Source organism: Maylandia zebra, linkage group LG7 (genome assembly GCF_041146795.1).
Source record: "Maylandia zebra isolate NMK-2024a linkage group LG7, Mzebra_GT3a, whole genome shotgun sequence".
NCBI classification, from domain to species: Eukaryota; Metazoa; Chordata; class Actinopteri; order Cichliformes; family Cichlidae; genus Maylandia; species Maylandia zebra.
In genome coordinates this window covers 51,508,741-51,535,857 of record NC_135173.1, presented here as the reverse complement: position 1 = coordinate 51,535,857, position 27,117 = coordinate 51,508,741, and the positions used below count along the sequence as shown (strand labels likewise).

General features: G+C 42.1%; 1 protein-coding gene across 1 annotated transcript in view; it reads left to right on the top strand.

Annotated features, from left to right (window-relative positions):
• Positions 1-25,602, top strand: part of loxhd1a (lipoxygenase homology PLAT domains 1a) — a 37,021-nt gene extending 11,419 nt beyond the window's left edge. The window contains exons 5-41 of the mRNA XM_014413513.4: positions 277-375; positions 640-788; positions 876-999; positions 3,057-3,307; positions 3,386-3,521; positions 3,619-3,779; positions 3,918-4,004; positions 4,771-4,906; positions 5,019-5,173; positions 5,275-5,435; positions 9,009-9,085; positions 9,167-9,363; positions 9,458-9,650; positions 9,763-9,923; positions 10,011-10,347; positions 10,482-10,633; positions 11,351-11,484; positions 11,734-11,885; positions 12,011-12,115; positions 12,195-12,323; positions 12,423-12,590; positions 12,665-12,846; positions 12,993-13,109; positions 14,888-15,050; positions 15,298-15,452; positions 15,585-15,794; positions 16,506-16,632; positions 16,751-16,959; positions 17,090-17,275; positions 18,580-18,707; positions 18,820-18,937; positions 20,339-20,516; positions 22,649-22,834; positions 22,947-23,117; positions 23,212-23,344; positions 24,530-24,685; positions 24,801-25,602. Of these exons, the coding sequence (XP_014268999.2) occupies positions 277-375; positions 640-788; positions 876-999; positions 3,057-3,307; positions 3,386-3,521; positions 3,619-3,779; positions 3,918-4,004; positions 4,771-4,906; positions 5,019-5,173; positions 5,275-5,435; positions 9,009-9,085; positions 9,167-9,363; positions 9,458-9,650; positions 9,763-9,923; positions 10,011-10,347; positions 10,482-10,633; positions 11,351-11,484; positions 11,734-11,885; positions 12,011-12,115; positions 12,195-12,323; positions 12,423-12,590; positions 12,665-12,846; positions 12,993-13,109; positions 14,888-15,050; positions 15,298-15,452; positions 15,585-15,794; positions 16,506-16,632; positions 16,751-16,959; positions 17,090-17,275; positions 18,580-18,707; positions 18,820-18,937; positions 20,339-20,516; positions 22,649-22,834; positions 22,947-23,117; positions 23,212-23,344; positions 24,530-24,685; positions 24,801-25,281 (6,164 nt within the window). The 3' untranslated portion in view covers positions 25,282-25,602. The remainder of the gene's footprint in view (positions 1-276; positions 376-639; positions 789-875; positions 1,000-3,056; positions 3,308-3,385; positions 3,522-3,618; positions 3,780-3,917; positions 4,005-4,770; positions 4,907-5,018; positions 5,174-5,274; positions 5,436-9,008; positions 9,086-9,166; positions 9,364-9,457; positions 9,651-9,762; positions 9,924-10,010; positions 10,348-10,481; positions 10,634-11,350; positions 11,485-11,733; positions 11,886-12,010; positions 12,116-12,194; positions 12,324-12,422; positions 12,591-12,664; positions 12,847-12,992; positions 13,110-14,887; positions 15,051-15,297; positions 15,453-15,584; positions 15,795-16,505; positions 16,633-16,750; positions 16,960-17,089; positions 17,276-18,579; positions 18,708-18,819; positions 18,938-20,338; positions 20,517-22,648; positions 22,835-22,946; positions 23,118-23,211; positions 23,345-24,529; positions 24,686-24,800) is intronic.
• Positions 25,603-27,117: the final 1,515 nt, after the last annotated feature.

The window sequence follows — 27,117 nt, the reverse complement described above, 5'->3', positions numbered from 1 at the left end:
ATCCTCAGGTACAGCCCATGTGTCCTCTGTGGCAACGTGATCTAGCATTTAAGCGACTGTAGCCAATCAAGCAAAGCACTGTGAACCTGAGGCTCACGTAAAGACACAAGGGTGCTGTGCGGTGAGGGAGTGGTCACAGCAATATAACTGTAATGAACAGACACGCACTGTTATGAATATTTAAAATGGAAGCCATCTGAGTGTCGAAGAGACTGCTATGTGCTACTTACATACCCTTCAGATTGCTTGACTTGTTTTATGTCCCATGTTCTGCAGTGAATAAATATATAGTGAGCGTGTTTACTGCTGATATGAAGGGAAGTGGAACCGATGCTGATGTCTTCCTGAATATTTTTGGAGAGAACGGTGACACAGGTAGGGTGGGAACAAAGGTTTTTTTTAATATGGTTGACAAAAAAATGTAAAGCTGTACAAAGTAATAAAATTAGAAAGATAATACTGTAAATGTACAGTTACACAAACAGAAGTAACTGTGTGAAATCTTCAGTTATTAAACTAAAGCCAGAAAGTGTTCAACATTTGGTACATTAAACCATGATCACTGGTAAGCTTTGCAATGACATACGTGGTTATTGTGTGTGTGTGTGTTTGCTATAAACTGTGTGTTTATTATCAAAGGGGAGAGAAGACTGGACAGTGACAAAGACAACTTTGAACGTGGGTCAGAGGACAAGTTTACAATAGAGGCCCCAAACCTCGGGAGGCTGAAGAAAATCACTATAGGTCACAACAACAGAGGCTCTTCAGCTGGATGGTTTCTGGATAAGGCATGTAAACCAGCATACGCAATCTGCTCAGATGTGTACATATATATATATAAAACGCTGATGATAGTGTGTAATGTTCCTGTGTAGGTGGTAATAGATGACATGGGTAACAAAGAATTGTACGAATTCCCGGTGTATAACTGGTTTGCCTTGGATGAAGGTGATGGCAAAATACAGAGAGATGTGTTGGTTGGAGCCACGCAGCCAATGGGTGAGAAAAAAACTGTTGGAACCAATTTTTCGAGGGTAACTGAAATTGCAAATAGTTCAAATTGATGCAAAATTACTGTGGATAATATTAAAATATAAATGGACTTTTTGGACCAATGTATAAAGCTCAAAGTCTTTGGAGACAGTTGGCTAAAAGGCCAGTTTTTCAAATTCGTAACATCTTTAAAATTGAAGAATTTTAACAGCCCTGTTACAACTGCAAATGCTGACAAGTATTTCTATTCCCATGTAGAGGTTTTTTAGGTCAAATATTGAAATTCTACGAAAATTCATTCACATTGGAGAGCATGTAAACAGTCATGGCAAAAATTCAATTCAATTCAATTTTATTTACACAGCTCCACATCACAACGACAGTCGCCTCAAGGCGCTTTATATCGTAAGCTAGACCCTACAATAATACATACAGAGAAAAACCCCACAATCATATGACCCCCTATGAGCGAGTACTTTGGCAACAGTGGGAAGGAAAAACTCTTTTAACAGGAAGCAACCCTCAGCAGAACCAGATACAGAGGGGCGGCCATCTGCTGCGACCAGTTGGGGTGAGAGAAGGAAAACAGGATAAAAGACATGCTGTAGAAAAGAGCAGAAAAAGACAGTAGACACTATGTCCATTTTTTACATATCAGGACATAATAAAAAGTGATCTAGTCCTTACCAGGTCTTACCAGTTTGTTTTTTCTTTTTAGCTATTCTGTTTTACATTTGCTGTTCTGCTTGGAATCTTTCCCTTATTGCATGACACAGTTTCAGCCAGGCTTTAGCTCTTAGACAGATGGCTTCACATGAGACTATAGGATTCTTTGGTGTATAGATGAGTTTGCAATCAAGTCCATGAGTACAAAGTGTTCAGGTCCTGTAGCTGCAAAAACAAATCATGAACCTTCCACCACCGTGTTTGGCAGTTGGTAGGAGGCATTTGCGCTGATCTGCTGTGTTTGGTTGTTGCCAAACGTGCCTCTGTGCATTAAGGCCAAACAGCTTCACTTTGGTCTCGAGAGAACATTGTACCAGAGGTTTTGTGGTTTGTTCAGATGCTACTTTGTAAACCTTAGCTACGCTGTCATGTTCTTTTTAGAGAGAAAATACTTTCTCCTGACAGCCTCTTCAAACAAACAATACTTGTTTAGTCTTAAATATTTAACATGCTAACTGAGGTCTGCAGAGTCTGTGATGTAGCTCTTGGGTTTCTGCTGTTTCTCTGAGCACAGCAGTCTTACCAAGAGGGGATTTTTACCGTAATTTCCACCTGGCAACTGTCTTTTCTATTTGTGAATAATCTTTCCCACTGTGGAATGATGGGCTTTAAATTATTCATAAATACCCAGCTAAACAGCAACCACTGATTCTTTAAGATCGTTGCTAATGTCTTTCCTCCTTGGCTTTGTGTTAACACACCCCTCACTGTTCCTGACCAGCACACTGACTAAACCTCTGCTTTTATAGACGTGATCACAATAGCTAATGATCAATAAATCAAGTGCATTTCATCACCCTCCTAATCCTAATCGAAGGAGTGAGGGTGGACTGCATTTTGGCTTTTTTCCCCTTAAAAAATAAGTAATGACACTGTGTAATATGCCATGTTTGGTTGATCATTTGATTGTGCTGGCCTAAATTTAAGACTTGCTAAAGACCAGATTGTTTTCATTATGTCCTGAACCCTTAGAGTTGACTCACCTTACTATTTGATGCCACTGTAGGTATAAAGAAAAAAACAAACAAACCATAAACTCCTGAGAAACTTTTAAAGGGAACACTGTTAGTGGTGGACCTATATGAACAGTAAAATATACCAGGTTCACCTGCTTTTTTCAATAGAGTTTATAGCTCTAAAAATGTACTGCACATTCTTTTCTCAGGTGTGACACTGGGTGCTTAGTCAATGTAGTGGAGCATTTAGCTACTAAATGAGTCAAGAGGACATCAGGAGCTAGAAGAGACTACTGGTGTGATGATGATGATGCCAATGTTAATTTCAGTGTTAACACTTTGGACCAAAAATGTGTCGTGCATTTTCCTGTCGCTCCTTAGGAATTGTGTACAATGTCCAAGTGATGACTGGAAACGTGAGGGGTGCGGGGACCAACTCTAAGATCCACATGGTGATGCATGGAGCTAAGGGCATAAAAAACAGCGGCAAAGTCTTCCTTGAAGGCGGGGCTTTTGAGCGCGGTCTCATCGACATCTTCAATGTGGAGATCTGTGAACTGATGAGCCCACTCAGCAGGGTCACCATCGGGCACGACAATGGCGCAGTTGGTGCTGGATGGTACTGTGAAAAGGTATTTTTTTTCTTTTTCTTAAGTATGAACAGATCACTTCTCAAAGTGTCATACATCCATCAACCATTTCTCATCCAGGTGGTTATATACTGTCCGTTCACGGGGATAGAGCAGACGTTTCCGTGTGGGATGTGGCTGGATGAGGATGAGGGAGATGGGCTGATTGAGAGGGAGCTGTATGAGATGGTCTCTCTCAGGCAGAAAAAACAGATGAGTGGGTGTCTTCATTCTGCTTTACTCAGTGAATAAAACATCAAAACATAAATCTTCTATATGTACTTTAGTGTCACACTTACTCTGTTTCCATTTAGAGTACCCATGGTCGCTGTGGATTTGGACCTCAGATGTAAAAGGGGCAGGGACAGATGCCCAGGTGTTTCTGCAGATCTATGGAGAGAAGGGCAAGTCTGATGAAATGAAACTAGAAAACAACTCGGACAGTTTTGAACAAGGCCAGGTTGATAAATTCATGGTAAGTCTTGAGTTCACCTGATAAGGTGAATAAAACAGCTTCATCTATTGTTCATTTAGCACAATAATCATAAAGTCTGTCAAAGAAACTTTTTTCCTAAACTATCCATTCTTATTTTACATTTGGGGATAATTGTAGATTGAAATGCCAGACATTGGGAGACTGCTGAAACTGCGGATCTGGCACGAGAAGAGACATCCATTCGCTGGGTGGCATTTAGGAAAGGTGAAAAAATTGTCAGTATAAGCTGTTAAGTCTGTTGTACAGGGTCACCTTTGAGCAATGAATCTGGCACTGAGCAAGTGTTACTTGTACTGTGGATGTTGAAGTCTTTGGACCAGTTCAACACTTCGCTCCGGTGTGAACTATCTCAGCAATTGTTTGGGAATGTTTGCCTTTGGACTTTGTTGATTCCCGTGCTTTGACAACTATTAAGTGAAACCTTAAAGATTGCTTTAACTTTATATCTTCAACTTTATCTGACAAATGCTAGCATGCTATTATGTATTGAAATAGTAAACAATGTACCTTGAAGCCGATCTCATCAGCTTCAGCTGTTTTGGTGTTAATGAAATTAACAGTTGGAGAGGTTGACGTTTTTCCTCCTCATCTTTTCTGGCTGTTTTTTCACTAATTTTGCATTGGCTAGGTTCAGTGTCGCTGCTGTTAGCATGAGGTCATACCTGGATCCTACAGAGGTTGCACAAGGCGTCCATCTCATCCAGGATGGCACATCAATGCATGCCATTGTGAGAAGGTTTGCTGTGTCTCCCAGCACAGCCTCAAGAGCAAGGAAGCGACAGGGACTCTAGAAGAGCTGGACAGGGCCATATCAGTATAGATATCCAGCAAGACTTTTGTTTCCCTTTGAGATCTGATGTGTTTTCAAAGCATTCCTTTATTTATTTCTTTTTTTGAGCAGTTTAGATGCTGTCATTGCTGCAGTCCTGTTTGAAAGGAATATTGTGAACCAAATTATGATTTTCTGCAGGTCACCTTGCTCAAGACGCTAACCATGGAGAAATATTCTTTTGAATGCGGCCGTTGGCTGGACATCAACGAGGATGACAATGAGATTGTCAGAGAGCTTCCAGCGACAGGAGTACTTATTGATGAGCCACTGCCCTGTAAGAGGGCTCTGCAGAACACTGCAGATGTTCAGACTCCATGTTCACAGTCAATTACAAACAGTATGTCTTGAGTGAATGTAGCTCCTTTACTCTCTCTTTGTTTCTTCAGTGATTAAGTACAGAGTCACCATCTGCACAGGAAATGTCAGTGGCAGTGGCACCGATGCCACCGTCTTCCTCAATGTTATTGGTGACCTAGGTGAGACGGGCGATCGACTCATGATTATGAGCAAAAACAACGTTAACAAATTTGAAAAGGGAAACGTGAGTGTATTAATAAACAAGAATGAACCCAATAATTAAGTAAATATGTGTGAAATGCACAGCAAGCATCTTTACATGGCTGTCTCTTTCTCTTCCCTCAGCACGATGAGTTTCTCATTGAGTCCGTATCCTTGGGCCAGGTGCGCAGGGTCCGTGTGGGTCATGACGGCCGTGGTGGAGGCTGCGGTTGGTACCTCGATAAGGTGATGGTCAGGGAGGAAGGCCAGCCAGAGAGTATGGCCATTGAATTTCCTTGTTACAGGCAAGACAATAGTTTCCAAATAACTCAAATGCTCTCACAGATATGGTTTCTTTGCAGATTATTAATTTCATTGTCACTATATGCTAAATCTTAAACTAAAAGCACTAGAAGCAGCAGGATGCTTGACACTATTAAAAATCACTTAACAGAACTCCTCAGGTTTGAACTTTGGACAGTGGCCTAGCAGTTTTCTCCTGTTTCCTGTTTTTATGCTAGGTTAAGTTAACCAATCGTTGGCTGGAGCAGGGCCGTGCAGAGAGGTTTAAAGGGGCGGGTGCTCAAAGTTAAAAAGGGGCACATTGAACCAGGCTGAATAACAACAACACGCATTCATTAAGAATCTAATATGGGAAGGGCAGGGCTGTGTTGATCTGAGACTGTAGACATTAAAAAGTCCATAGGAGAGATGGTAGCTGATTAAACAAGTGTCATGAGATAATAACAAAATGCAAAGATTGGTGACAGCGCTTGGAACCATAAGGCAACAAAAAACTGTGAGAAATAATTTAGGCTCTGCCTGTGAATCACTCTTTGCTTCTCTTCTTCCTTCCATCCCATCATTTCATATATCACTCTCCACTTAATATGTGAGAACAAGGCACAACTTGCTATTGCAATAAGCTATAATCTAATTATCCACACCTAACAACTCTTGCACTTAATCTATAATAAAATGATGACAGAAAAATGTTATAGCACTGCCTTTAGTAGCCTCATACAGCTCCTACTGTTTCCTCCTCATGTCCTTACCAGGCATGTCTGGATAATGTTATATCATGAGTAATATTTTTTTTTTTTAAATCCATCTAAATAAAACACACACATGCACGCACACACAGTGACATTTTAGACCTTCTTCAGAATACTGTACTATGGGCATCATGGTGCTGATCCAGAATCCTTACATTATTATTTATTACTAGAGCTACAATAATAAAGCAATGAGGAGGGGGAAGTAATAAATATGAAATAATGTCATTATGATGATTCCATTTGTTTCACTATCCACTCTGTGCAGGGGCAAAGCTTATTACATTTTTAAACTGTAGAGATACAATAATTTTACTGCTGTAAAATCCAAATTTTGTCTTATTTAAAATATAAATCTAATATAATCTGCTTCCTAATGTATGTTCTTTAAAATGCAGCTTGTGTTTTTTAATATATTATAATTATAATAGGGCAGCACGGTGGCCGCACAGCAAGAAGGTCCTGAGTTCAATTCCACCATCAGGCCGGGGTCTTTCTGTGTGGAGTTTGCATGTTCTCCCCGTGTTTGCGTGGGTTCCCTCCGGGTACTCCGGCTTCCTCCCACCGTCCAAAGACATGCAGCTTGTGGGGATAGGTTAATTGATTAATCCAAATTGTCACTAGGTGTGAATGTGAGTGTGAATGGTTGTCTGTCCCTGTGTGTTGGCCCTGTGACAGACTGGCGACCTGTCCAGGGTGTACCCTGCCTTTCGCCCTATGACAGCTGGGATAGGCTCCAGCGCCCCCCGCGACCCTGAAAAGGATAAGCGGAAGCGAATGGATGGATGGATGGATAATTATAATAATTATTATGTGGACATGCATATTAGATCGTTTTTTAGTGAAATATAATCCCTCCAGAAAGGCAGGAAAAGCCCGGAAACTTACTTTAAAACTAAATATGTTCCCTAAAACGGTGACAGAGCTACAGACCCATGACAGCCTTACACAGGTAGCCAGCAGCTATGACCAGCACTACTTGTGCAGTTAATAAAAGGACAGGTAATGTTTGTCGCGCTGTTGCACACATAGCACGCTCGTTTGTTTCAGTTCGTCAGTTGCAACAAGACAACTTACCAACGTGTACGTAATAAGTGCTATACACTACAGTGTACGCTGTACACCTACTTACTGGTTTTGTCGCATCAGTCTGTGTCTCTGAGTTAACTTGTGTTTCTCCTACAGCTCCGGACCGCTAAAAATGCGCGTGCTCTTTGTGAGCTCGTTCCCGGCTCGTAACCAGCGCGTTCTGCCGTCAAGGGCGATCATTGGTTAAATGTGATCATGTGACTGATGCAAGCCAGATCCTTTTATTTAGCAAAACTGTGATTAATAGTTAAATATTATTGTTGAGGGGCACAGACAGGACTCCGCACGCACGCACACACACACATAAAAAAAAAAAAAATTTTAAAAAAAGTTGCCTCAACAAAAGGGCACTTTGGGCTCCCATCAGGAAAGGGGCGGGTGCTCAAGCCCCTCTAGCCCCCCCTCTGCACGTGCCTGGGCTGGAGCTTTAGTTAGCATACAGTCATCTTCTCTTTTCGGCTGTTCTCTTTAGGGCTCACCACAGAGGACCATCTGCCTCCAACTCACCCTATCCCTCCCATCTTCCTCTGGTACATCAACCCGCTACACGTCCTTCTTCACTACTTCTCTGAACCTCCTCTGTAGTTTTCCTCTTTCGCTTCTGCTTGGCTGCTCCGTATTCAACATTATGTCCAGTATACCCACTATGCCTCCTCGCTTTGCCTCCAAACTACTCAATCTGAGACCCTGAGATATACTAATTTCTAATTGTGTTCATCCCGATCAGTCTCAGTTAAATTAGCATCTTCATATTCTTCAGTGGATCTCCGGCTTCCTCCCACAGTCCAAAGACATGCAGTTAGTGGGGTTAGGCGAACTGGTAAATCTAAATTGCCCATAGGTGTGAATGTGAGTGCGAATGGTTGTTTGTCTCTATGTGTTAGCTCTGCGACAGACTAGCGACCTATCCAGGGTGTACCTTACCTCTCTGACAAAGTCAGCTGGGATAGGTTCCAGCCCCCCCGGCGACATTGAATTGACTAAGAGGATGGATGGATGTCAATCTTTTCACAAGAAGTGTAAAATTTTTTACTTTGTATATTACATACATATTTATATATGTTTTATATACAGAAATTGCATACATTTTGTAGTGTCCACTTTCTTCTGAAACCAACACAGACAGAATCCAGTCAGACAAAATCCTCCCACCAGCTCGAAATCTCTCTTAAGTGTTGTAAATTGACCGCTCTTACCTTCACTAGCTCTCCAGTGGCTTGCGTGTAAATAGTTAGGCAGCTGATGGACGAGTGTGCCATTACAAATGGAGACTAAATGAATGTGGCCAGCTCTGTGCTTCTAATAGTGGTGCCAAAACCACAAGGCTGAGGTGCAGTGTTACCTCCTCCTGTCTGTTTGATTTGGCAGTCAGGGAAAATTGATTCCCACTTTCAGTGTGGAAATTGTTACATGAATAATGTTAGGCCACTTAAATGTTTTGTAATTATTAAGTTAATGATTGGGATTTTAATCTGGAAAATGTAACCGTTAAAATGTAAGTCAGTTAATATCATGTTCTGTCTGTTTCCTCTTCTTTCCTCTTCTTATTGTTCAGTGGCTTCAGAGGTTCTGTCAGTCCTATAGCATCATTCTTCCAGTGAAGTTATGAATACATAAATATTATGTCATCTTTTTAATATTTCCATTTCCAGGGATTTTCTAAGTGTGTAGGAAGGCTCCTCTGATTCTGTTTTTACGCCATTGAGGTACATTTACATGTGTGTTTTTCTTCAGGTGGTTGGACCGTAATGAGGATGATGGACAGATTGTCCGTGAGTTAGTTCCAGCGGGAGACGGCCTGCGTCTCTTCAGTGAGTACACAAGAACATTTTAAAAAGCCCAGTTTTGTAGGCATACATCAGTTTTTTAAACCGATTGTTTTCACTCCTCAGATGTCAGCTACCAGATAGCAATCAAGACAGGCAGTGTGAACGGGGCCAGCTCGGACTCCAAGGTGTTCGTCAAGCTGTATGGGGAGAAGGGTGATACTAGCAAGGTGATATTAGCAGTCTCCGACAATGATCTCAGGAACTACTTTGAGACAGGTCGCACGGATATCTTTACCTTCGAAACCTCTGATATCGGGAAGGTAAGTTTGCAAGACTTGTACTGCATGTAATTAGACAGACATTAAGACATTTATTTATGTTTCTTTTTGCCTGTGTGCTTTCTGATGCTTGCAGATCAACCGACTTCTGATAGGTCACACCAACGAGGGACTGCGGGCTGGGTGGTTTCTGGACAGCGTGCAGATCTCTGTGCCGGTTCACGGAAAGCAGTACATGTTCCCAAGTCACAGGTGGCTCTGTAAAGATGAAGCTGATGGAAAGGTGGAGGTGGAGCTCTATCCCAGCGAGACGTTGGACATTGAACAATGTAAAAGGCACAAAAGCAAAAAACAGTTTGCACAGCCAGAATTAATCATTTTTAAAGTGATAGGTTGAGATACACTGCTTCTCATAATGCTTAATCCTTTTGCCTATAACAGTAATCAACTATGAAGTGACAGTAGTCACAGGTGACGTGCGTGCAGGTGGAACTAACGCCAAAGTCTTCTGTCAGATCTATGGATATGAAGGAAAAACTGAAGTTCTGCCTCTAAAAAGTCGCTCCAACAGTTTTGAACGTGACACCACTGACATCTTTAAGGTCTGTATTAATACTGCTTAGGTTATGTCAACGTCTGTCAGAGATTTGAGTTGCTGGTTTGACTTTTGTTTCATGTCTGCAACCCAGATTGAGGCTCAGGATGTTGGTAAGATCTATAAGATACGTATCTACCACAACGGGAAGGGTATTGGAGACGGATGGTTTCTGGAGACTGTGGACATCAAGCGCCTGACGATGGCTATGGTGCAGGTTGAGGTGAAGAAAGAAGAGACGAGCAAAAAGGACAAGAAGAAAGATAAGAAAAAGAAGAAGAAGGAAGAGGAGGAGGAGGTGGAGATAATTGAAGAACTGCAGGAAGTGGTGGAGACATTTATTTTTCCTTGTAACCGCTGGCTAGCCAGGGATGAGGAGGACAGGGAGATTGTGGTTGAGCTGCTGACTGAGGATAATGACGACTTGGAGAGTAAGTAGAGCATGAATGTGGTCATGTTGACTCACTGATATCTGCTGCTGAAGCCCGTGAGCCTGAAAATCAAGCCAATGCCCTCATGTGCATTTTCATAATGTCGCTGATGATTTACTGTGTTTCTCCGACAGTGAACTCCTATGAGATACATGTGTTCACTGGGACGATGTGGGGGGCAGGGACAGATGCCAATGTGTACATCAACATCTACGGAGAGACAGGCGACACGGGAGAGCGACACCTCAAGAAATCCAACAACCTAAACAAATTTGAGAAAGGCCAGGTAAACCCGGTTTGCTGAAAATCCGAAGGAAATCAATTTGTTAACTCTTGATTTTTCCTGTCTTCCTCCCTTCACCCCCAACCAGTCGTGGTATTGACTCCCTCTCACTAAGCCTGGTTTAGCTGGAGTTTTTCTCCTGTTAAAAGGGAGTTTTTCATTCCCACTGTTGCCAAGTGCTTGCTCATAGGGGATCATCTGTTATAGGATCTCTACCTTACAATTTAAAGAGCCTTGAGGTGACTGTTATTGTGACTTAGTGTTATATAAAGAAAACTGAATCGCACTGACTCATGTATTGACATTTTGCAAAGAGTTAAAGGAGAATATGGATATCACTACCATGTCTGTCCATGAAGGATATTGCATTGGCTTTGCAGAGACTTTGTATATGGGGGAAACAGGCAGCCCGACCTGACCAAGGCCTAAAAATCAGCCTTATTAAAATGCTAAATCTCATGTTGATGTTTTTATAATGCCGTCATGGATGTGTCAGGCAATGGATGTGTCAGGCAATCCTGACAATGCCATCTGGCATTGTCAGGATTGCTGTAATTGATACTGTTTTCCTGGCAAAGTCTCTCATCAAACAAATGTTTGGCTTCGGTAGCCTTCTGGGTTAAACAAAGATCAGATGAATAAGTGATGAGGTTCTCATGGTCCGCTAACCTGTGGCATTTCTTGACCCTTTGTCACCGGGCTCGTTGGCGGGCGACGTAGGAAGACGTTTTCGACATCTCTGCAGTCGACCTGGGGACCCTGAAGAAGCTGAGGATCCGCCATGACAACAGCCAGGCCAGCGCCGGCTGGTTTTTGGACAGAGTGGAGATTGTGGACAACAAAGATGACACCACGTATGTCACCAGCACATTGATGTTATATGTTTAACGGACCCCTTAATGGAGAAAGCAAATTTGCACTTTGCTGAGTCATACTAGACACAAATTCAGAAACACAAAGGGTTCACAAAAAATCCCCATCCTACATAGCAGACAGAGCCTCTGCGTGTGTGCTAGAGCACCACTGTGTGGTGTGAAGTGGGAAATATTTTAAACAAATTTTTTGACATGGAAAAGTTATGTATCCTGGCATATATATTTTAGGTACTTCTTTCCTTGCAAACGGTGGCTGGCTGTCGATGAGGATGACAGACAGCTTGCCAGAGAGCTTGTTCCTGTGGATGAGGCGTTCATGAAGAAGGGAGATGATGATGACGAAGATGACTCTGAAGCTACTCTTGGTTTGGAACAGAAAGGTGAGAGCAACGTTACTGCGTACGAAGAAAGAAGTGTCTGACCGATGTCAGATATCGAGCGTTTTCTGAGTTTTTCTGAGAAATATAACACAGAGATTATTAAATGTGGTAACTTCTTCCTGCAGCCATGTCAACAACATACACAGTGAGGATAAAAACTGGTGACAAGAAGTACGGAGGAACAGACGCTAACGTCTTTATGATCCTGTATGGCACCAAGGATGACACAGGTAGCTTTGGAAGTGACTGCTGCGCTTTTTGCCTGCTTTCTGTGTTTAAAATGATAATTAGTCTGTTCTGTATCCACAGGAATTATTAACCTGAAGGCTTCAAAGACCCATAAGAACAAGTTTGAGCGAGGTATGATTGATGTGTTCACTGTGGAGGCCGTGGACCTCGGACCCCTGAAAAAGCTGCGTATTGGACACGACAACAATGGTACATTAGGACCGACTGGCTGCCTGTGCCGAGAATAATGCAGAAATACTCCGACTACATCTACATAAATGATCACAGTCTTTTCTGTTAATGTTTAAGGGGGAGGGTCAGCAGGCTGGTTTCTTGACTGGGTGGAGATTGATGCTCCATCTCTGGGACAGAAACTACACTTCCCCTGCGGCCGCTGGCTGGACAGAGGAGAGGATGATGGAGCCATCGTCAGGGAGCTTTTCCCTAATCCTCTTCAAACAGAGTTTTACACACCATGTAAGTCAGAAAAGTGCACCATATTCTAACTGTATTAAAAGTGTAACTTAATTGGTTATTATTCCATTTTATAGTCGTTCCTTATGAGATCAAAATCTTCACAAGTGACGTGTTTGGAGCCGGTACAGACGCAGACGTCTTCATCATCCTGTATGGCCGAGATGCAGTGTGCACCCAGCAGAAGTCCCTGTGTGTCAACAAGAGGGAGAGGAGAATGTACTTTGAGAGAGGAGCTGAGGACATGTTTATTGTTGAGGTAAGTTAAATAAGGGAAGCAATAAATACATTCATCCTGCTTTGGGGACTAGAACAGCAAAGTCATGAGCGTGTTTCTGCATTTACAGCAATGAACTGCACTTGTGAAAGTTGTCCGTTTATCCAAGTGTTCTGTTGTCTGTGCAGCTAGAAGATGTCGGAGATGTAATTGAGAAGATTCGTATTGGCCATGACAACCGTGGGGTGAACCCAGGCTGGCATCTGGACAGAGTGGAAATCAGACGCCTCCTCAGGAAAGGAAAGGTACTGTCTGCGGAGGATACATGAACAGAGGGAAAGTGTTTTACTGGCTTAAGTAAAAAATATGATAGTAGCTGATAATAGCAGTTTAGAAAACTTTGGTGAATATTGCAGTAATATATTGGTGAATTAATATTACTGATGGCTGACAGCACAGAAAGTGTGCAAGTAGCATTGTACTGTAGAAAGAGGTGAAGGTAATTTGAACTACTTGATATACTCAGGGCCACTTTGTTGGGTTTGTCTATTCAACTGGTTTGCTAAAGTAAATATCTAATCAGCCAATCAGATGGCAGCAACCAAATGTATTTAGTGATGCAGACATGACTGTAAACTGCTGAAATTCAAACTGAGCATCAAAATAGGGAAGAAAGGTGATTTAAATTACTCTGAAGGTAGCATGGTTGTTGGTGCAAGATATACTGGTGTGAATATTTCAGAAACTGCTGATCCACTGGGGCTTTCCTGCGCTAACCTTTTTGGTGTTTACAGAGGACGGCCTGGACAAGAGATAATATGTAGTGAATTCACTTGGCAAAAGTGTCTTGTTGATGCTGGGAGTCAGAGGAGAATTGCCAGACTGTTTCCAGCTGTTAGGAAGGCAACAGTAACACAAAAAGCTACTTGTTGCAACCAAGATATGCAGAAGGCATACCTTAAAGGCACAATTGGGAACCACTGCTGTCAGCTATGAGCAGGAAACTGAGGTTACAATTCACACAGGCTCACCATTATTGGACAATAGATCATTAGAAAAATGTTGGCTTGTCTGACCCTCAATTTCTCCCACAACATTCAGATGATATGGTCAGAATTTAGGTAAACAAATATGAAAGCATGGGTCCATCCTACCTTGTGCCAACAGTTCAGACTAGTGGTGGTATAAAGGTGTTGGAGATATTTTATGTGGGCTCCTTAGTATCAACTGAGCACCACAGAGCAACACCACAGACTGCCTGAATATTGTTGCTGACCATGTCCGCCCCTTTATGACCACAGTTTACCCATCTTCTGTTTTCTTGATCATTACAATGAGTCCAATGTCCTCAAATGGCCTTTGGGATGTGGTGGGATTAGGGGTTCGGCATCACGGACGTGCAGCTGACAAATCTGCAGCAACTGTGTGATTTTATCATGTCTATATTGACCAAAGTCTCTGAGAAACATTTCCAGCACCTGACTCTATGCCATGAAAATTTCAGGGAGTTCTGGAGGCAAAAAAGGGGTCCAATAAGGTGTACCTAATAAAGTAGCCAGTGAGTGTATATTATGGGTACTTCAACCTAGTACAGGTGAGCATATCTCATGAAACTGTTGCATGTTTTGTGTGTAAATTGTGAATCTAAAACATTTAAATACCTAAAAAGAACCATATTTGCTTTTTGAGTGCAAATATAAAAAATAAATTAAATGTCAGCACTCAAGTTTTTAAAACTGTGCAGCCGTATATCAAACGCCCAGAGTTACATTTCACTGCGCAGAGGACTGACACTCTATTAGGGCTATATTTGGGCTGCCACACCCGAAAGCCTCATTCACAAGATTGATTTCAGCACTCAGGAGCACATCCTCTGATTCCCTTCTTCTAATAACGGAACAGTTCTGTTTTTAATCAGCAGGTGGTGATGTTGTCTTCTTAGCTGGTCAAGCAGCACTGTGATTTCATTTGTGATTCAACATATTGGGTTGCTGCTCAGCCAGTCTAAATATTCTGTTTGCTGATCCTCCTCCGAGACACAAACACACAGATTAAACTGCAGAATTTAATCGTCTCTTTGTAGGGTTCAGAGACCGTGATCTTCCCCTGTGAGCGGTGGCTCGCCAAGTCAGAGGACGATGGAGAAACGGTGAGAGAGCTTGTGCCCTCTGACATCATCACAGAGAAACTTTCAAGAGATGGAAGCCTGAAAGTGACTGAAGTCGAGGTGGAAGACGCTCTGGAGAGTATGTTACCTGCTGGCTGCATTATTAGAAACACAAAAACGATTTGTCATCCTGTCTTTTTATCTGCCCTTCTGAGCATTAGTTTGGAGACAGTTTTCCCTTCTGGTCCTTTATACCCCCAACTAAGTCTCTGTTATGACAGCAGCATCAAACTACGATGCAAAATTGCTTCATTTTCAATCTATTTCCTGGCAGCAGCCTCACACAAAATCCCCTGCCTGTCTGTGATCACTGTCTCCCACTACAGCCCACACATACAAAGTTTCCGTGATGACAGGTGATGTGTATGGAGCCGGCACTGATGCCAACGTCTTCCTCACCATTTACGGGGACCTGGGGGACACCGGGGAGAGAAAACTGAGCAAGTCGGAGACAAACAGCAACAAGTTTGAAAGAGGATCTGTAAGAAAGCTTGAACTTTGTGACCTTTTTAATTCTTGTCTCCTACACTGTAGATATATATATTCCAGATTACAGAGCAAAAAAGAAGTACACAACATTGATGTTATTTCCTGAATGTTTCTCTTCTCCCAGGTGGATAAGTTCACTATAGAGGCAGTAGACCTCGGTCAGATTTTCAAAATAAAAATTCGCCATGATAACAGTATGGTGAGTCCTGACTGGTACTTGGATCAGGTGGAGGTGCTGGACATTGATACAGAAGAGGTGTTCCTCTTCTTATGTGAACGCTGGCTCTCCAAGAAGAGAGAGGATAGACGCATCCAAAGATACTTTTATGTCAAGGTAACATGAACAATCTAAACTGCTACTTCTTACATGAAAGAGGTTTTGATATACTGATTTCTTCTATTTCTTACACTAGTTGAGCACAATTAACGTAATGTCCTCAGTTCTAGCTCCATATTTTTATTCTTAGATGTTTTTACAATAGCAAAAAAATAATAACTGCCCTTCAGTTCATTTACAGACCAAATAAAAGCCATTTTAGCTCCCTTTTATTCTCATTGGCAGCCCCTCAATTACAGAGAACAGCAAGTGGGTGGGGTTTCTGTGCTCACAGCCGGACCTGTGTGCCTGAGAAGACCATATTAGGGAGATCTTCTCCCAACAACAGAGCCAAGAGTAAAAAATAAATGAATTTGAAAAGTTTGAAATTCACATCAGTGTTTGGCTCATATGAATTACTTGCACATATGCTGACCTCATTCTTTGAAACTTTGGCTGTATAAGCGCATTTACCACTGTAACACAGAGCCCTGCTGTATATGTTACATAACATGAGAAAAAGTGTGACAGATCCACTTTAAAGTGAATGGCGGTTGATCACCAAAGTGACTAGGATTCATTTTTTGTTCTTTCGTGGCACACCACCTGAAATAATTTCAGCACCTTTTTGAAGTCTTTGTAAAACATTTAGTGGCTTAGCATCGACTTGGGTCTGTATCTCTGCAGATATGGCTGCTGCATCACTAAGTGTCCGTTCTGTTTTCTCAGGGTTATGAAGGAGTTCGAGAGAGCTCGGCCAGTGAAAAGAAGAACTTGGCTCTAATGCAGAAAAGCGTCGACAATAACATGAACAAGAAGAACAAGAAGAAGAAAGAAGAAAAAATTGATCTTCCAAGTAAGAAAACTCAAGTCTCTTCTGCACTGCTAGTTCACCTGATGCTCTCTCATGTGTTTGTTGTTAATCCCTTGAATGCATCAAATGAACGAATAGTTGCTCGGCCCTTTCTATGCAGTCATACCTTATCACATCACCATCTACACTGGACTGGAGAGGGATGCGAGCACCACCAGCAGGGCTTATGTCATCATTATCGGGGCTAATCACACCCAGACAGATAGGTTGTGGTTGGACCTGCAAGACGGGAGGAAGGGCTTTGAGGCCGGCTCTCTGGAGAGCTTCGAGTCCCACGGTTCAGATGTGGGGGAGATCAAAAAGGTTGAGGTGAGTGACAGGTGAATTTGTTTCACTGAAGATTTTGCACTAACATAGCTTCTCACACACACACACACTGAAACACACAGAAAAAATACACCCACGTTCCTGGCAGTGATTGTTTCTCTCCTTCCTGCAGCTCGGCCATGATGGGGCCACTCCAGAGAGCTGCTGGCTGGTTGATGAACTATGTGTTGCTGTGCCAACCAAAGGGGTCAAATATATATTTGCTTGCAAGTGCTGGCTGGCCAAAGATCGAGGAGATGGGTTGACTGCTAGAGTATTCAGTGTGCTGGACTCAGAAGCCATTTCTATCTCCCATAAGGTCTGTAAATGTAGACGTGTTATTGAAAGCAAAGCCATGTTGCAGGCAACATACATACATCATGGTGTTACTGAGTTAAATTAAGACAAGAGAATAATTTAGAAAGTACAAAGTAGTAAACTTACCATAGTACATGTATAATAATATATAATAAGCTGTCCACAAGAGGACATCATTTCCACTGATTTCAAGACATGAAAACACCTCACATTGCACAGAGGTTTTTGCAAGCTGAGGCTCTACTAAGCAGGAGGGTTATCATTAGTGACTGTCAGAGCCGTGATTCAGGATAAAACGAAAAGCAACAGCATGACAACAGTGTCTCAGGCAGCTGAAGGGAGACTGTGATAAAGAACAGGAGGAAGATCAAGGCCCTCCATGGGGTCTGCCATCAACAGACTGAAGAAGTGGAAATTAAGAAATCCTTTCAGTGTCTAGAGAAAGCTGGCCTAAAGGACAGCACAGATGGTGATCACGGCAGCACAGGAGCAGGACCTAAGCATTAGCTCCATAGAGACAAAACCTAGTGGCTAGGATGGTGTAGATGAACACCTGTGCGGCATATAGAGAAGTCCACAAGTCCTGATGGGAGACACCTCCAGAGGTAGTTGAGAGCAACATGGCGAAGGTCCTATGGGACTTTGACTGTCACACAGGCGCAGCTTCTGGCCAACCAGCCAGACATCATGGTGGTTGACACGCACAGAAGACAGCAGTTGATGTGAAAATCCTAGCAACATCAGGATTTGTGTTTGCCAAACTGGACTCTAACCAGGGGTGGGCAACTCCAGGCCTCGAGTGCCGGTATCCTGCAGGTTTTAGATCTCATCCTGTATACACACACTTGAATTAAATGATTAGTTAATTACCAGGCCTCTGGAGAACTTCACGACATGTTGAGGAGGTCATTTAGCCATTTAAATCAGCTGTGTTGGATGAAGGACACATCTAAAACCTGCAGGACATCGGCACTCGAGGCCTGGAGTTGCCTACAACTACTCTAAACCATCAGCATCCATCTACACGATGGTTTAGCTCCTTTATATTTCACTGGTGCACAGAACAGGAATTCTTAGCCCAGATATTCACAACTGTTGCTACACTGGAAGCCCCAAAATATTGGCTGTCACCTCCCTTTTCATGGCATAGCTATTAAATAACCAATGTCTGCATTTGTGTTTATTTTATCACTGTTTACAACCTTAAAATGACTGAATTAATTCGTATGTGATCGTCCAGTGAAGCTGTAGATGTACTTGTGGGAGGATAGTATTGTTTGATGTCTGATAATCTTTCCATGTTAGATTATCTATGAGGTGACAGTGGTAACCGGAGATGTGCAGAATGCGGGAACAGACACCCAGATCTTCATGACTGTTTTTGGGGCCAACGGCAGTACAGAGGAGATGCTGCTGCAGAAGAATGAGGACAGGTAGCATCAATGATTTCTATTTTCATTCATGTATCTAACTGTAAAATAAAGAGAGGACCAATTCATACTCAAGATTCTAAACTTTGTGCTTTGATGTGGTGGTGAACAAAAGGTTTGAGCGAGGTCAAGAGGACACCTTTAACATGGAGATCGATGACGTTGCCCCACTGAGAAAAATGCGACTCCGGATAGATGGATCAGGCAGTCGGCCCGACTGGTTTCTTGACAAGGTCGGCTCACCAGGCACACAGATACAATGCAGTCATTTAGAAGATGTTTATTTGGTAAAAAGGGTTTAGAAAAAACCCCAGGAACAGCTAGAGCAAAAGGGAACGTGTGCAGATTGAGCTCTTTAGTAATATCATGCATAGAATTTTTTGTTCTTGTCGAGGCCTAATTTGTTATAAAGAAGAAACTGCAGATCTCAACCATAAAACATAAAACCAGCAACATAAAAAGCAGAAGAGTAATCGCTATCTCATTCCAAGATCAATAGTACAAAGCACTCACAGGCTTGTGTTTTTTTTATCCTGGCACCACATGCTGTAGGTCACAGGATCATTCAATCTATTATATGGCACAGACAAACACACACACACACACACACACACACACACATCTACCCCTGCCTGCAGGAGAACGGTCAATGATTCAACCACACACAAAGACACAGGCAACAACACACACAGAGCAGGGCCCAGAACTCCTGGAGTGAGCATATTGACCCATTTTATTCTCCGTGCCGCTGTTGCTTGAATCACGGACACGCTCTCTCTTACAGTACGCACACGCTACAAATGAGCACCGTGTTTGGCCTCGAGAGAGAAATCATTTCATCTTATATATAAATTAATTTACAGAATACTAGTGCAACATATTGGAATTGACTGCCTCAGTACTGAAAGATTTTTTTAAATGATTCTGTGAGGATGATATCACTTCCCACCACTAAATTTAGTGTGAAGTCTCAGGCTAAAGGTTTTGATGAAGTAGAACACATTTCCTATGCAAATGTCTTCTCTACTAAATGCACCATGCCTGTAGGGCGGCAGAGCAGTCAGAAACAATACAAAGCCCTGTCCATCCGTGCCCGAGTCTCAGCCGCTGTGAACATCTCCTTGACTTGACCCTGAACAGAGCCTTGTGTGTTCAGCATCACAAGCAGATATGCTGCCTTTATGGACAGGTCGTCGCCTTGAAACTGACACAATGGTGCACCAGGTGGACTGCCAGCATAGTAATCTGTCCAGATAAATACGCAGAAGGGAGAGCTAATAGATGTCTGGCTGATTCTTGGCCTAACAGAGAAGATTTTTCCTGTTATTAGAAACTCGAAACCTTCAGAGAGGCAGGATTAGTGTATCTGCTGGTAACACAGTAGTCATCCAGCCATAATATGACACAGCATTCAATACACTAGTACTGTGGTTCAAGTAATAGCAATATCAATCATAAGTGAATGCATTACTACTGATGATGCCCTGAACTTTCATCTGCAGGTTGATATTTATACTCCTGTTGTAATACATCACACCACAGCAGCATTTATTACTGTTAAATCTTACCTTTAATAATTATAATGCAATCTTCCAAACGCTTTGCTAATTTATAAGCTAATTCTGTGCATTCAGGTGATCATGCGTAACCTGACCACGGAGGAGGTGTCTGTGTTTACCTATGAAGGGTGGCTGTCCAGGACACATGGACCCAAGAGGACACTGATCTGTGAGATGGCAGCTTTGGTGGACGAGGAGGTGATGGTGGAGGTCACTACCTACATTGTCCAGGTCAAGACGAGTGACGTCGCAGGTAGGTTCTCAACCCAGCTCTGTGGTCCCATTCGAAATATGCAGTACTTGTCCAAACATACATGGAAATCTTCAAGGTGTCCTTTTATGTTTGAATGAGTCATAGATCAATGTTAAATGATTCAAACAAACAAACAAACAAACAAAACCTTCCTCTGAAATTTCAAGTATAATCAGGTCAAGCATAATGACTGGACTGCCCAGTGTCCAAAGAAAAACTTTGAAAGCTCTTCATAAATTCAGGAAAAGTATTTTTCAAAGTGCTTTTGAAAAATACAGGAAAGTCTGACTCTTTGGAAGCAAAATATGAAGATATGAGGGACAACTTTGATGAGGGAAGGGATTTTGCACATATGCTAGATAATTATTTGAAAATTTGTCTGTGTTTAATATGAGAACCCATCATTGCAACAGGATATATGTGACAGAAGAAATGAAAAGCATAAAAGCTTCTTTCAGACACTGTTTTTTAAACTAGTTACAGGTTGCCAATATTTGTTGTGGCCATTTTAAGATTCATATTGTTTGATCTGAACATGTTTAGGGGCTTGACGATATCAAATGATTACTTATTCACAAGCAAATAGGTAAGATTAGAAACATGAAGCACATTTTTTCTATAAGAGTCCCAATACCCAGTTTTGATTGCACATATCTTAATGTGTCAACATAAAACCAAATAATAACTGAAATGTTGAGGTCTGAGCTGTGGGGTCAGTGAGGGCACTCTAAGTATACTTAACAGGCCTATGAGCATTCCCTGTCCATTCGGCCTTTATTCTCTGGGTTCAGGGGTGCTGAGACTGAGCAGAGTAGACATCCTCTTTCATCAGGAACATCCTCCAGCTCTTCCCGGGGGATCCTGAAGGACTCTGTGGTCAGCGGACACATTTAATTTGTCAAGCGTTTCCTGGATCACATCCTCATCATCTGTTTTTCGGACCACTTTCAAAGGATACACCAGAGAGTATTCTGCATTTGAGCACCTGTGAGTGGCTCTATACTGTGAACATCCTGTGAAACCCTCCCCATCAAAGCCAAACGAGCTGCTGCCTGGAAGAGACTAATTACTGTATGACTGCCATCCCATGTTTTCAGTCACTACCCAAAGATCAATGCAGAGTTAGAGCCTCATTTTGCCTGCCCTTGTGCAGGGGTTTGTTGTTTTCCTAGGCAAAGGCAAAGGTGGAATAATTCATGGCTGAATCCCTCGTGGCAATTAAAGAGATCCTCTTCAGAAGCCCTCCACACCGCTGCTCCATCTTTTCTTCACCCTGGATTTTCATCTAGCTCAGTTGCTCTGCTGATCAATACGATCAGAATGGCAAGAAGTCTGAGCCGACTTCAAAGGGCTGCTCTCTGCCACTGTCAGTTACTGGAAGCTGACATGTAGCCTTGCACCGCCACTAAGGCTCTGGGAGGAAAAAATGAGCAAGGCTGATAGATGCAAACACACCCACAAACAACATCACATAGGCAGAGCTGTTCCTATGCACGTATACTATAAAGAGGTACTGAAGATCAAGTGTGTCCATTAGAATATATGTCACATAAGTTACATATGTTACATATAACTTTAAAAATATCCAGATCTCAAATATTGCCAGCGTGATAATTTCTTATTACAACTGCTGGATTGTTAAATGATCAACATTCTTGCCTACTCTACAGAAGCGAGTTTAAGCAAGGACACTGAAAACATGCTGCAGGCTGAGTGAGGTTTCACTCAGGATCTAACCGACTGTGATAAAATAATAAAGCACAGGGGGATTATAGATGCGCTGTATGAGTCAGAGAACCCAGCTCTCACTGCTCCCCAGTTTACTTTTCAGGTGGTGATTTGCTATTGCTGTACAGCCTTTTTACTGCCATACAACTCTTTGATATAGCTTAATTGCTTTGCACGTATATAATTAGAGCTAGCTCGAGTGACAGTAAATCATTTTTATTATAGTTAATTGCATTCAGTGACCATGTAGACTGGGAAGCTGTGACTTTATAGACTAAAATCCAAGCAAAGTTCTGTCCATGGTTCCACCCATGTTTATTTAAAAGTGTAACCAAACCAAGAAAAATCCCTTATTATTGTCGAGGATTTTTTTTTCTAAATAGTAAACTGCTGCATCTCTTCAGGGGCAGGCACTGATGCCAACGTGTGGATCATTATTTTTGGAGAGAACGGGGACACAGGAACACTGGCGCTGAAAGAGTGCAACAAGTCCAACAAGTTTGAACGCAAGCAGGTGGACACGTTTCGCTTCCCAGAAATCCTCAGCATGGGAGACCTCTCCAAAGTACGAGTCTGGCACGATAACACAGGTCAGCTGCTCTAACTGGCACGGTGAACAGCTTAGACTGAGCTCAACTGTTCTTAGAATGAAAAGTTTGAAAGCACTGCACACTGGTATTTTTTGCATCTCGTTACATGCAGGTATTGCTCCAGGCTGGCACTTGGAGTATATTGACGTGAAGGACGAGATCATGGACAAAACATTTCGTTTCCCCTGTGACCGCTGGCTTGCCAAGAACGATGATGATGGACAGATAATGAGAGAGCTGGCCTGTGCTAACAATGACTACTTGGACCTCAATGAAAAGACCAGTAAGGCTAGCACCTCACAGCATTCAATTATCCCCCCTTGTAGTTTAGTGCAACAACATTTTACTGTAACTGAGTCTCCTTTTCTCTATGACAGAGTATGAAATTTGTATCACAACTGGAGACACAGCTGAAACCAAGGAAAATGCCTGGATTGTACTTGAAGGGAGAAAGGGTCGATCAAAAGAATTTGTAATGGAGAACTCCTCAAAGAAGAAGAGGTTCTTGCGGTAGGTACTTGCTGCAAGATTAACTCAGTCACCGGCAGCTTGTTTGCATGAAAAAGAAATGTGCTTTCTTTCCCTCTGCATCTCTCTCTGCCCTCATGATGATTATCCAAAATACTTAAGACCAGACCAGCACCGCACTCTGATGTCATGACTACACTCCATCCTGTTAAAGATTAATTCTGACACAGAACAAACTGGCAGTGATGTGAATTTCAATTAAGGCAAAGCAATTTAAGGGAATAGCTACTAGGGCTGGGCCATATCATACCGTTCACGGTAATACCGGTATAATGTTGGGCAATGACAAGAAAATGAAATATCGCGATAGAATGTGGGTAAAACGCGCATGCGCAGTGCCTTTGTTTTCATACGCACATGGCGAAAAAGGCACGGCGGCGACGGAGAATGACATGGGCGAAAGCGGATCGTTGAATGAAAAGGATGAACCATAATTGGTTTGTAAAAATGCTGCAACTTCAGTGATGTGGAACTGGTTTAGCTTTCGTCCGTCAGATACACAACAAAGCACTATTTTTGGTAGAGCGTGCTAGCGGGCCGTGGTTATTACCGTGTTTTTTGGAAAATACGGCACACTTAAAATCAATCCTTTGATTTTTCTGAAAATCGACACTGCCCCTTATAATACCGAGTGCCTTATGTTTGGATTCTGGTTGTGTTTACTGACTGATGTTTTAGTACGACTTTGCTAAGCTACAAACCTGCACCACTTGATGGATTGTCGGAGCATTACGTCTATCGTAGGGAACAGCCTCGCGGAGTGATACGTACTGTGCTTCAACATAATATTACCGTATTGCGTGTGTATAAGCTCTTTTTAAGTTTTGTGGATATTATACATGGTTATGCTGAGAATATGTCGACCAATTTCCACTGGAAATGCCTTTTGGTTAAACTGTCAGCAAGGAATTTGCATTTGCACTGTTACATTTTTATATAACTTTAATGCAAAAAACAGCTGCTTGTTTAAGTGAAAATACATTGATGGGGTTTTTTGCACTAATACAATTGTGGAGTTGTAAAGTATTTTGTCTAGTGTCAATTATATCGTCAGTTATATCGTTATCGCAAATTTTCAAATGTATATCGTGAGAAATATTTTTGGTCATATCGCCCTGCTCTAATAGCTACTTTCACCAACGAATCCATGTTCCTCTCTCTTTTTAGGGGAAATGTTGACAGGTTTGAATTTTCATCCAAGAACTTGGGTGATATTGCTGGCATCTGTCTGGGCCATACACCCAAGGATGGAAAGAAAGTAAAGGGGGAGGTTTACTGGCACGTGGAGGAGGTTGTTGTGACCGAAAGAGAACTGGGAAACAAGTAAGGCAGCTGCTTCCCCACTGTAGCCATTCATTTATTTTCCACCATCAAACAATTTCTTGATATTCTCAAATGGTTAGACTATATTCCTTCTGCTCTGCTCCATTATCTCCAGGTACATTTTCAAATGCAATTCCCTCATTCCTCTTTCTCCTAAGAGGGACGATTTCATCACCGTTGAGTGCACAAAGACCATCGAGAGCTTTGCAAGCAAAGCTCGAAGCCTGGTACCTGTCAAATATGAGATCATCGTCATCACAGGTGATGAAAAGGGTGCAGGAACCGATGCCAATGTTTTCATTACTCTCTATGGCTCCAATGGAGATTCGGGTTGCAGGCAACTGCGTCAGAAGTTTCGTAACCTTTTTGAACGTGGGCAAACAGACCGTTTCTCTGTGGAAATGCTGGACATGGGGGAGTTGCAGAAAGTCCGGGTAGAACACGACAACTCCGGTCTCAGCCCTGGCTGGCTCCTCGATCGTGTGGAAGTCACCAACACAGCCAATGGTGTTACCACTATCTTTCTCTGCGGGAAATGGCTGGACTCTAAGAAGGCAGATGGAAAGATCTCCAGGGCCATCTACCCAAAATACTAAAAAACCCTACAGCTCAAGCATGTCCTCTTATGTTTAAAAGTAATGACCAAAGAGATTCTCCTTCTAGCAAGTTTTATATCTCAGGAACTGAGACATTAAAAAAAAACATGTCATGATGATGTCTAATGTGGTCAGGAAAAAGGAAAGTGCCAATCTTTTTAAATATCAGGGATTCTTTGCATTGTTTTGTTGTAATACACATTTTATAAAATGAACAAATGAATAAATAAATCCAATTTGTTTATAACACCCAGTTTTCAGCTTCACTTCTGACTTGCTGGTAGGTCTAAACTTTACCTTCAAGTCTGGTTAAGCAGAAATATACACTCATTGGGCACTTCATTAGTTATACTTTGCTATTACAGTCGTCTCCTTTTGCCTTCAGAGCTGCCTTAAACACAGCAAACAAAATGCTGGAAATATTCCTCAGAGATTTTGATCCATATTGACCTGATTGCATTACACAGTTGTTGCAAATATTCAGTTCCACAAACTTGCAAAGATGCTATATTGGACTGAGATCCGGTGACTGTGGAGACAATTTATGTGCAGTGAATTCATTCAACAAATCAAGAAACCAGTTTGAGTTGATTTGAGCTTTGTGACCTGTCGCACTATCATGCTGGAAGGAGACTGGTACACTGTGGTCATAAAGGGATGGGCACGGTCAGCATCAATACTCAGGTAGGCTGTGGTGTTAAAATGATGCTCAGTTGATACTGAGGGTCCCAACATGTGCCAAGAAAATCTCCTCCACACTATTACACCATCACCAGTATCAGCCTGAATCACTGATACAACGCAGGATAGATCCATGCTTTCATGTTGTTTACACAAAATTCTGACCCTAGCATCTGAATTTCTGCAGCAAAAACTGAGTCTCAACAGACCAGGCAATGATTTTCCAATCTTCTGTTGTTCAGTTTTGATGATCCTATGCAAATTGTGGAGAATGATATTTAGACATTACATTAAACAGGTAAATAAATGACTCAAATGGGACATTCAAATATGTCAAAGTGATCGTTAAGAAGTAATTGTGTATGAATTTTATATTTATAACTTTTTCCTTGGCCCAAAACAATTGTTTTAATGTCTAGTCAACAATACAGGGACACACAGAGATTCCATGATTTCTTCGGGTTTTTGAATTACAATCTAACCGCTACATGTCAGTAGATTGCAGAAATCAGTCAACTGAGTTCTTTTGTCCCTGATTCAAGTGTATAATCCTAGATACGGTGGCCAAAGGAAAAACATGTTGTAGTCAGTCAAGAGAGACCATAAACATTAAATTTAGACTGTTCCCCATGGTGACATGGTCAGTCGGCAAGTTTCTATTAATGTTTGGACCAGATCCGGAAAGAGTTTTTCCCTATTTGTGAAAAGCTGTCAGTCTTCTGTTTTCCTTAGCTGTCAATGCCCAGTAAGAAGCACCTATCTCTATTTTCAAGTCCAATATGTGTCACTGAGTCAGAGAAGCTCATGTCTGAACAATGACAGCCATACTAAGGTGAGTTGTTGAGGACATACAGAACATTAGGCGGCACTATAGTTTTTGCTGCTGGTAGCCTCTGTTAGCTTCTGTGAAACAGTCTTTGAAGTGGATGTAGCTTTGCTGAACTCTGACGCTCTGAGTGAATAACCTCTTATAAGGTGTGAGAATGTAATCAAGTGTGAATTTTTAGGATTTTTAGGAATTTTAGGATACTTTAGCCTAACGTTAGCTAGCATAATGTTAGCTTAAAACCAGCTGCTGTTGTTGTTAGCTTTTGTCAGCTAGCTGGAGATAGACAGATAACAGTCTAATCTTCTGACAATAAGTAACTGGAATAA